Source organism: Myotis davidii, unplaced genomic scaffold (assembly GCF_000327345.1).
Source record: "Myotis davidii unplaced genomic scaffold, ASM32734v1 scaffold276, whole genome shotgun sequence".
NCBI classification, from domain to species: domain Eukaryota; kingdom Metazoa; phylum Chordata; class Mammalia; order Chiroptera; family Vespertilionidae; genus Myotis; species Myotis davidii.
Window position 1 is genome coordinate 200,360 of NW_006287906.1, and position 11,797 is coordinate 212,156.

The 11,797-nt window shown below is 37.0% G+C and overlaps 1 protein-coding gene across 1 annotated transcript in view; it reads right to left on the reverse strand.

Annotated features, from left to right (window-relative positions):
- Nucleotides 1-11,144, reverse strand: part of LOC102751318 (chromosome unknown open reading frame, human C7orf60) — an 88,561-nt gene extending 77,417 nt beyond the window's left edge. Inside the window, exons 1-2 of the mRNA XM_006759667.1 lie at nt 11,063-11,144; nt 8,555-8,696 (exon numbers count right to left, since the gene is read on the reverse strand). Coding sequence (XP_006759730.1) covers nt 8,555-8,696; nt 11,063-11,144 — 224 coding nt within the window. The remainder of the gene's footprint in view (nt 1-8,554; nt 8,697-11,062) is intronic.
- Nucleotides 11,145-11,797: the final 653 nt, after the last annotated feature.

The following is an 11,797-nucleotide window of genomic DNA, read 5'->3' on the forward strand; positions in this document are numbered from 1 at the left end:
TCTGAAATAAACAAATATATTTAAAAAATAAAAAGAATAACCAGGAAAACTCAGAAGAACAGTGGTGGGGGCGGGGAAGAGCTGTTTACAGAATAATATTGATTAAATGACATAGGCAATGAAACAAAACAGAAGGGCCTAAAACAGAACCAACTATATGGGAAAACTTGGCATCTATATATATAAAAGCCTAAGCGACCATTCCAACAGAATGGCCGGTTGCTATGACATGCACTGATCACCAGGGGGCAAACTCAATGAGGGAACTGCCCCCAGCCCGCAGGCCCTGATCGCCTGATTGGGGCCTAACGGCCAACCTCTTGGTCTCTCTCCCTGGCCGGCAGGCCCCGATCACCAGGGGGTGGGTGGCATCAGATGCAGCCCCTTTCTCAGAGGGGGCTGAGGGCTGGCTCCCTCCTTGGGGCCAGTGGCCAACCTTCCAGGTCCCTTCCCTGGCTGGCAGGACCCAATTGGCCTGCCGCCCACCCACCTTGGTGGCAGTTGGTCCCTCCCTCGCTGGCAGGCCCCAATCACCCAGCGGGGTCTACCAGCCAACCTCCTGATCCCTCCCCCTGGCTGGCAGGTCCCAATCACCTGACTGGGGCTGGGCCTCGGGCTGGGACGGGGAACCAGGGGTCGGTGGTGGCAGATGCAGGCGACAAGGGAAGGAGGAGGGGAGGAGACTGGAATTGTGTGGTGGAGAACTTGAGACTTACACGTCTCCACAAACAAGCGAGACAATTTTCTGGAGAACCTTGACTAATACAATACCAAGTAGAGTACTCTCCATGACATCTATGCTAATAAAAGGGTAATATGCTAATCAGACTGGACATCTTTCGGACATCCTTCCAGACAAAGCCACAGTGGTGGGGGCTGAGACAGAGGCGGTTAGGGGCGATCAGGCAGGCAGTTAGGAGCCAGCGGTCCCAAATTGTGAGAGGGATCGGGCCTAAACTGGCAGTCAGATATCCCCTGAGGGGTCCTGGATTAGAGAGGGTACCGGCCAGGCTGAGGAACTCCCCCCTCTCCCCCGCCCGGCACAAATTTCATGCACCAGACCTCTAGTATTATTAACTAAAAAAGAGAGACACAAAACAGTATAATTAAGAAAGGGTGAGTATGTGTATGTGTATGTGTATGTGTATGTGTATGTGTATGTACATGCATATGTGTGTGAATTTGCTTATTTCTACAAAAAGAAACACTGATAGGACAAACAAGAAACAAGGAAAATAGAAGGAAGCCTTTTCTGAGTATACTTTTTTTAAAATAAACTTTTGACTTTTGAACCATGTAAATGTTTTATAGTCTCCCAAATTTACAGAAAATTAGGGGGGAAACCCATAAAACTGAAAGTAAAATGAAACCAATTGTGTAGTCAACTGGTAACATAACCACACACAAAAGAATTGTTGTAATTTTTAGAGAGATTATGACCCTTAGTGGATATGTTCTAAAGACAATAAAATTGGTACAGTAATTTTGAAACCATTTTATGTGAACCATAGGACAAAGCAAATGTGTTAATGTTATTCAGAATTAAGTCCTTCAATGTAACAGAAGAATATGATGTTAGGCAAAAATCCTGTAATATTACATTTGAACAGAAAATATCAATTATAAGTTTGACTATATATTTTTTCTAATGCTTTTCACTGAAAAATTCTAAAAGGAAAAACACCACAGCAGGATATCTAGTGCTTAAATCTTGATTTATAAATGCTATTTCTCACTAAAAGAAACTAGGGCTCCTTGAATAAAGAGTTTAATACTAGATCTCGCCCAGGAAAACTAAAGGCTCAACTTGGACTAAATATAAGAAAGTGCTCAAAGGTGATGTCAGAACATAGAAGTCAGCTTTGAAGGGCACCCACTGACTAAATATGGAATAATTTGAACAGGAAAAACAAAAACAAACCTAAAAAAACACCGAAGACTGATGGAAAAAAGTTGAAGTAACAATCCAAGAGGATACAGTGATATTACAAAAATTAAAAAAACACAAAACTTGTCATAATTGGAATTATTATATCACTCCTTGTGAAAATTGGTAATTAAACAGAAAGATTTACATGTACATATGCTTATTTTTTACCCAGCCTTTCTGGAGAACATGTTATTATTCTTTGTTCATACATTAAAATGCAAAGAACAATATTTAAAAATTTAACAAATTTTAAAAATCATTTTGCAGTCCCAAATAAAATAATTGACTTAATAAATGAAGTATACCTGTTAATTGAAAGATTGCTGGGAGACAGGACTGATCCATAAGCCAACATTTTACTTGCTAAACCACCACATAATTTTACAATGGAAGGACCCAGTAATAGATACCATATTAACCAAATGGCAAAATTTAGCATCTCTAGTGGTGAAATAATCCTAAATAATAAGAGCCTATTATGCTAAGTGGTCGGCTGTTCAACCAATCAAAGTGTAATATGCTAATGATATGCTAAGGCTGTTCAAACACTCGCTATGATGTGCACTGACCACTAGTGGACAGTCGACTGGTCAACCAATTGCTTTTATGTGCACTGACCACCAGGGGACAGACAGTCAACTAGTCAACCAGTCACTATGACGTGCACTGACCACCAGGGGGCAGATGCTCTGACCTGTAGGTTAGCTTGCTGCTGGGGTCCAGCCAATCAGGACTGAGCAAGATGGGCCAGAAATGCCCTGGAGCCTACCACAGTCCCTCTCCAGCTGGCGAACCTCCCTCATCTCTCCCCGGCCCTGATCCTGCACCAGAGGGGTCCCTCAGCCTGGCCTGCGCCGTGTGGCAATCCAGGACTCCTCGGGGGATGTCGGAGACCTGATTTTAGCCCAATCCCGCAGGCAAGGCCGAGGGACCCCACTGGTGCACAAATTCGTGCACTGGGCCTCTAGTGTGACAGTAAGAACCTGCTAATGTAATGCAATATGAATTATGCAGTTTCACCTAATAGGTATTTTTGGCAAAAATATGTGACCTGAATCAACAGTTTAGACCAGCCGTGGGCAAACTACGGCCCGCGGGCCGGATCCGGCCCATTTGAAATGAATAAAACTAAAAAAAAAAAAAAAGACCGTACCCTTTTATGTAATGATGTTTACTTTGAATTTATATTAGTTCACACAAACACTCCATCCATGCTTTTGTTCCGGCCCTCCAGTCCAGTTTAAGAACCCATTGTGGCCCTCGAGTCAAAAAGTTTGCCCACCCCTGGTTTAGACCCAACTTTCAGTTTTTTCAAGAAATAAAGATGAAAATAAATGGCACCATGAGAAAACAAACAAATTCAAAACATAGGACATAAAGGTAGTTTTGGATAAGGATATAATCACAAAAAACACCTAGTTGTGCTGTAAGTAGAAAAAGAAACTATACAATCTAGCCTGGTCCTTGTGGCTCAATGATTGAGTGTTGATGCATGAACCAGGAAGTCACTGTTCGAGTCTGAGTCAGGGCACATAGTGGGCTTGTGGGCTTGATCCCCAGTAGGGCCATGCAGTAGGTAGCCCATCAATGATTCTCTCTCATCATTGGTGTTTCTCTCTCTCTCCCTCTCCCTTCCTCTCTGAAATCAATATATATATATATGATCTAAAAAACAATACATTGAAAAGAGATTGAGAGAACTGAGGATGCAAAGAGGCCTAAGGGAACTAAATTCAGGGACACAAGCCTTTCCTAGATGGGAAGGGATCACAGGCACTTGGGCATTTGTGCATGGGTGGCAGAGGATCAAGCATTCCATGAGAGCGATACTCAGTTGTATTAAACAGAAAACAGCCGAGCTTTTAATGGCTGCTTAAAATGGTGTGACAGAATCCTTAAGAAGACCAAATGCAGAGATTGTTCTCGCCATTCTCCTGCTTACCTCCATAGCTTTTTGAGTACATAAAGGCAGCAGAATAGCACTGGAGTCTTGGAGTGGAACTAAAAAGTAGAGAAAATTGTGCATTCTTCCTTGGTCTGAGTCCTACTAGAGCAGTGATGACAAACCTATGACATGCGTGTCAGAGGTGACACGTGAACTCATTTTTTTGGTAGATTTTTCTTTGTTAAATGGCATTTAAATATCCTATATAATAAAAGGGTAATATAAAAATTGACCCTAACAGCAGAATGACTGGGAATGACTGGTCACTATGACACACACTGACCCCCAGAGGGCAGACGCTAAATGCAGGAGCTGCCCCCTGGTGGTCAGTGTGCTCCCATAGGTGGAGCTCTGCTCAGCCACAAGCTAGGCTGATGGCTGTCAGCACAGCGGTGGTGGCGGGAGCCTCTCCTGCCTCCTCAGCAGCACTAAGGATGTCTAACTGCAGCTTAGACCTGCTCCCCTCTGGCAAGTGGACATCCCCCTAGGGCTCCCGGGCTGCCAGAGGAATGTCTGACTGCCAGCTTAGGCCTGATCCCCCAGGGAGTGGGCCTAAACTAGCAGGTTGACATCCCCGAGGGGTTCCAGGCTGGCACTTTTAATATACATCCTCAAAGCATTTGATGCCAGAGGTGAACAAACTATCTAAAGAGGTAACCTACCTTCAATCCAGCTTAACATCTGATGGAATCAAACTGTTCTGTTTCTCATCCTGGCTGTCTGTCAGAAAAAAGCATGCCTTCTCTGGGAAAAATAATATTTACACCAGTCTCTTCTAAATACAATGCTAGTATATGTATTTTTTTTAATTACCAGTAATAAGTTAAGCAGATAAACATGACAGAAAAAACAGCCAAAAGAAACAGACCTACAAGTAAACTATACGTTGGAATAGGAAGACAAAGACTGTAAAATAACTGCTTTAATTTTTTAATAGAGAAAAATATTAACTAAATAGAAAAATATGGAGAACTTCAATAGAAAAATGAAATCTCTAAAGAGCCAAATAATTATCATAGAAAAATTGAGAAAAATAGTATATTGAAAACATCTCTTGGTAATTAAAAGAAAGAAAAGCCAAAAAAAAAAATAGTGAGGAAATATAGAATATTTGAACAATGCTATTTACCACCTTGAACCAACAATTATAAACTACAGACTATAAGCTATTTTACAAATAACTAACATTTCTCTAAAAACTTAATGTTAATGCAAAACAAAAACATTAAAGCTGAAGAAACGTAATCATCAAATGCAATGCAGGGGTCCTGACTGGATTTAGAAAAACAAATTATGAAGTACATTTTGGGGACAATGAGAAAAATCTAAATTTATGAAATAGGTATTTTAGGAAATTACTGTTGTTCTTAATGTAATTATAGTATTATGGTTTTGTAGAAGAATGTCCTTATTCTTAGGAAATGTGTTAGGTTGAAATGTTACCTGCTGTTTACTTTCAAATGGCCCAGGAAATAGTGTATGTTTCTATGTTAAGAGTTACAAAAGGCAAATTTTTAAAATTAAGTTACAACTATAACTTTATATTGTATTTATTTTATTTTTCCTTTTTTTTCCAATTGACCTTCCCCCAGCCTCCCCTACCCCCTATATTGTATTTAGTGTCTAGTATTTAATACATCATATTACAAATAAAATTTTATTATTTTTTTAAAGAAATCTTATGTAGAATTCTTCAACCTAACCGGTCAGCAAAATCTTAGCAGGGTAATGTCATTAAGATTTAACTCGCATGCTAAATTCCAATACAGTTTTAAGTACAACTAACTGGAAACAAACTTGTTACACCCTTTTTTAAAGCCCATTTTAGCTTTCAAAGTGACATTGCTGCCTGAGAACTGTCAACAGAGAAAGGAAGTATAAATAATGCAAGTTATAACTAACTACAGAGAATTCAAGTTTCAATATTGTTTTGAAGGCTTTTCCCAACCTACTTTTAAGTTTAAAGTAGACGTTATAAAACTCCTCTTGGGACAACTTACCATAGTAAAATCTTTTATCGTATTTTGCCACCTACAGTTCTTTTTCAACAGTTTAAGCTAAATTCTTATTACTGTTCTTTTTTAGAAGTTTGACCTAAAATAAACTCTTTCAGAACATACGTAGATACAATAACTATTGATAAAAACATATATCTAAGGAAAAAGAAGAGTGAAGTGGGAGGCAGATTCATTATTCACGTAGAAGGTACAAACAAGTACTCCTATAAGAATATCAAAGCCCATTTAAAAAATAAAGTCTGAGAACTTACCTTATGTACTGTAATACTAATTTATTTTTTAATATATTTTTATTGAGTTCAGTGTGGAAGGGAGAGGGAGAAAGAGATAGAAACATGAGTGATAAGAGACGATCGTCAGTCAGCTGCCTCCTGCATGCCCGCTACCCAGACAGGGGTCCTGACAGAAACAAACTGTGACCTCTTGGTTCATAGGTCGACACTCAACCACTGAGCCACACCTGCCGGGCTGCAGTACTAATATAAAAGCAGTGTTGCTAAATGCCAAGAATAATGATCTCAAGTAGTGATGGTGCTGATTTCCTGATTGGATCACATTATTCTTCTGTGTTAGAAGGGAAATATTTAGTTTAGCAATACACCTGATTTTGTATTTCTTAGGTTGAGGAAGAAAATGTGTATTCTTAGAAAAGTCAGATTTATAACCATTTTCTCTCAGAACCAAACACCACCCCCAAAAAACCCATTTCAATTCCAAGTACCCTATTTCCTATTATTCTGATTCCTTCCTATAGTTTCCCAACTCCACAGTTCTTTAATTCCAGAACTCATTAAGGGTACCACCTATTTAATTCATTGCTCCTTACCCACCTCACATTCAACTTTCTTCTTACACATTGTCATACCACCACAATGTGTACACTTTCATCTCACTTGTCACTCCCTTAAGTCATTATAATCATTTGAGCATTAATCCAATTACACCGTCCTATCCATTCACTTCCTCACCCTCCAAGAAAAACTGTTTCACTATAACTTTGTGCCTTGATTATTACAGTAGCCTCCAAATTGGTTTCCTTACTTACACTCTGCCCTTCCTATAGGTCTACCTTAACAGAGTAATTAATTCTTAAGAATTAATGATATTTCAAAAGGCTAAAAAAATCCTATCACTCCTCTTCTTAAAACATCCAATGACTTCTCATCTCATGCAGAATAAAAGCCAATATCTTCACAACAGTCCACAAGCCCCTACAAAAACTAGCTGTTCATTATCTTATTTTCTACCATTTCCCCCCTCTCATTCTGCTCTAGCCATCCTGGTGGTCTCCTTGCTGTTTCTGAAACATGCCAGCATGCTCCTGCCTCAAGGCCTTTGGAATTATTAGAGCTTGTTCTCCCACTTCCTTCAGGTCTTTTACACACATTATTTCAGTGAGGCCTTCTTTGTCTACCCTACTTAAAACTATTTTATTTTTCCTTACTTTATTTTTCTCATTGCACTTACCATCTCTGACCTATTACATATTTAATTTATGTATTATTTCTTGCCTCTAATCCCCACTAGCATATAAACTCCATGAGAGCAAGGATTTTGCCTGTTTGGTTGATTGTTGTACTCCCAGTGTCTATGATATGACTAATAGACAGCAGACAACACTATACATTACTTATTAAATGAATAAATAAAATAACTAATTTAAATACATCTTTTTCTCTAGATCATTTGTTGAATGAATGACACTATTACATAATTTTTAAATGAGATTAACATTGAAATTTTTAATAAAAAATAATTACATATAAAATACAAACCTGAAATTATCACAAACTTATTGTCCATGTAGAAAGATAATGTTTTGTTTTCTAGGAATTCATTTTAAAATTCAGTCAATATACATACTCATTCCTATAATTTTATCAACTTTTGAGAGAGCTGATCATCAGTATTGCACTTTCTGATGTTTTAAACATTAGAATCTATACTATGAGAAAATAAACATTATCCAAAGTCAATATAAAAGTTGGAATACCCTGAATCACACACACACAAAAAAATCAGGATTTTAAAATGTCTTCAAATTTTAAATTATAGAAAAGTACTCACTTTTACTTGAATCCAACTGTGTATATTTATCTAAAGAAATTTCTATACTATAACTTATTAATGATAAATCATGTTAAACTTCATATTTTATCATATTAATGTTAAATGCCCTTTTAAAGCTATTCTTTTAAAAAGCTGAAGCAGAAAATTTAAAGTAATGTTAAAGAAAAATATTTTGGCCGAAACCGGTTTGGCTCAGTGGATAGAACGTCGGCCTGCGGACTGAAAGGTCCCAGGTTCGATTCCGGTCAGGGGCGTGTACCTGGGTTGCGGGCACATCCCCAGTGGGGAGTGTGCAGGAGGCAGCTGGTCAATGCTTCTCTCTCATCGATGTTTCTAACTCTCTATCTCTCTCCTTTCCTCTCTGTAAAAAATTAATAAAATATATTTTTTTAAAAAAAGAAAAATATTTTGATTTAAAAAGATGAATGAAATCTACAGGAAGTGAAACAAAGGGCAAGAAGTTGTTTAAAAGACATCAACTGTTTTCAAACACTTTATTTTGGTCTAATAAATTATGCATAGCATTATTTAAATTGGAGCATGTCAACAATACATTAGAAACCAAACATGTTAGTTCATAAAAACACTCACCTACAACACCATTCAATACGTCCTTCACCTTCACAACTTTTCGCCCAATGATTATCTGCCAAATTTTTCATTGCAACAGCATATTCACAAAGTGTTTCCTCATCCTCGCAATGTTCTCGCCAGATCTTATCAAAATCTCCCACTAAAAATAAGGAAAAAAAAATAAATTAAGTTAACTATACTTTTGGGTCTCTACATATTTATCAGTTCCCTGTACTGAAAAGGGGGTGATGGATGAGAGGGCCATATAAGTTAGCAAGCAAGTTAAGTAATTTTATTTATACATTTGGACTTGCTTTAGGTATACTGTACTTTTGTAATCCTAGGGCAAAAATGTTACTAAAGAAACTACCTTGAAAGCCTCTCCCAAGTTTGGAGTCTTTATGAAATGTTCTGAATAAAAATTATAAACTGGGTACATTACCTGGGCACTGTATTATTTCCAGCAATTATCTTTTTAAAAAAATTAAATCAGTCATCACACTTAATATGAAATCTGAAATATCAATGTGAGTTCTTATAAAGAGATTGAGAATGCTATGGCTAAATAAATGACCTTAACATAATTTTCTAAATCTGACTTTTCTAAGAATATACATTTTCTTCCTCAAGCAAAAGAGTAAACAAAAATTATCAAGGTGGCTTCATTCAATGTCCTTAGACATAAAGATTTAAGTTCTCTTGCCTCACGTTCAAATGTAGGCAATTGTTTGGTGACAGAATAAACTTAAATTTTATAGTTCACCTATAACAACACTTATCTATTCAAAATTTGAAAAAAGATTGGTTATTTTAAGCGTAGAGTTCAAAAAGTACTGAGTTGAAAACCAAACTAATAGCCTTCTTATTTGAACAAATCAAGAAAAATAGTAGCGTACAAACATACCCTCACATACACAGTCAGGTAAGCATCAGTCTCAGCCTTGGCCTGAACACTGATTTTAAACCCAAAAGTTTTCCCTTTGGGGGGTATTGTTCTTACACAACAAAATTTTCATTAATCACTAATCTAATATTTGTGTAGTGACAGGGCTCTCAATTTGTTAAGTAGCAGATTGGTAATAATTTCCCACTAAAAACAAGTAGGCAAACAAAATTTTTCTAAATACTCAAAGTCCTCCTCAGTTTTGCAACATCTTTCAGATGTAGTTATATACCAGTGTCAGTACAAAACTATAGGAAGTTAAGTTTTCGAAATAAATATTTTGATTAATGATATTTTAATAAACCTATCTATGATGGTTTATAACACTATTTCTGGCTTTAATAATTTAGACTCTATAGGAAGTACAACTTAAGAGAAAGACCTAAGTACAAGTAGTTTATATGGAAACAGGAGTGAGGGAGTGGAAGAACAAGACAAGAAAGGAAAAAAATGCTAATACCAGAGTGTATTACTGAGGTTGCTGTATGGGCAACAGAGAAGCATCTAGGCGGCTTCTGAATTGTTCACCTACCGGATGCGAGGCTGGAACATTTATCTATCAGTCACCATCCTCCATTAACTGTTAACAACTGTACTTCTAGTCCAGTGGTTCTTAACCTTCCTAATGCTACGACCCTTTAATACAGTTCCTCATGTTGTGGTGACCTCCAACCATAAAATTATTTTCGTTGCTACTTCATAACTGTAATTTTGCTACTGTTATGAATCGAAATGTAAATATCTGATATACAGGATGTATTTTCATTGTTACAAATTGAACATAATGAAAGCATAGTGATTAATCACAAAAACAGTAATTATATATGGACTTAAGCGACCCCTGTGAAAGGTTCATTCGACCCCCAAAGGGGTAGTGACCCACAGGTTGAGAACCGCTGTTCTAGTCTATACTTAGGCCCTAAATAAGGGAACATCCACAGTGGACTCCAGCAGTGTTGCAGAAAGTAGAAAAAAAAGCAACACACATTTAAAGTAAAACTCTGCCAGGGCTGGGGCCTCTGAGCTCACAGTGTCTGTCCACCCCAACTGACGACTAAGGGTATATTCTGTGAGGCACCAAAGGCATCTACTACTATGTAATTGTATAATGTGAAACTCAATTTACTTTAGAATTATTCTACTAGCTATGAGATGCAAAGACAACTGTAAATATACAGCAACCTGTTACCCTTCAACTGTTTAGAAGATCTTTAGTTTTTCACACTTAACAAAATTCTCTTTAAATATTGTCAATTTCTTATAGCATTTTAAGGCTTGCTATCTGCTCCTATGAAGTTTTGAGGAAGGATTCAAATTTTGTCTGTAAGCCTATTCAACTGATGGCAGACAACTTCAACTTAATGGTTTCATTAAGGAGTCTCCAGACTCTCCAAGTATACTGATACTGAAATTAACATGTGATTAGTAAAGTGCATTATACTTAAATAATAGAGACTAAACAATGCAACTGTATATACTTTTTACTCTTTCAACAAGTTTGCTGAAAAAATACTTTATTTCAAACACTATCTCTAAAATAAAAGTGTAATATGCTAATTAGACTGGATGTCCTTCTGGACGACCTTCCGAATGAAGCTGCTGCGGGCAGGGACTGAGGCAGAGGCAGCGGTGTGGGGCCAAGCCCGTTGTACGAATTTCATGCATCGGGCCTCTAGTGAAGAATAATAAAGCTAATGAGCAAGCACCAACATCACAGGAAGGGGAGAAGACATAATAAAATGTGGTAAATGCTATAGTAGTGACAGGAACCTGGTAAGTTCACTATGTTCCATGCGAGGTACCAGAACTTTTAAATCATATATTTATTAAACAAAAATGTATCAAACTAGACTACCAGGTATACACTATGTTAAATGTATGGTCGTTTCAAAGTTGAACCAAAAACATACTTAGCATTCGGTTATGAGAAAATTTCACTTTCCAGAATATCCTTAAAAGCTTACTAAAGTATTTTAAAATAGAGTTACTAAACAAAAATAGAATGAAAAATCCAGTTTATTTTTCATAACAACCTGTTATGTTTTTACAGTATTCAAAATAAATGGTATTTACCCTTTAAACAAAGTATTTTCGAAATAATTTATAATTTGAGCTCTAAAAAGTCAAGAAATATTAAGGTCAACCTGTACACAATATACATATTCAAACTGCATACACACACAAAAAATGTTAAAACTATATTCTAAGGATTTTATTATCATTTAGTTATTAAGTTAATCAGGATTTAAAACACTGTCCTATTTTAAAGGGTAACAGTTTTTCATTATCAAAAAGAACTAAGAACTTCCTGAGATCTA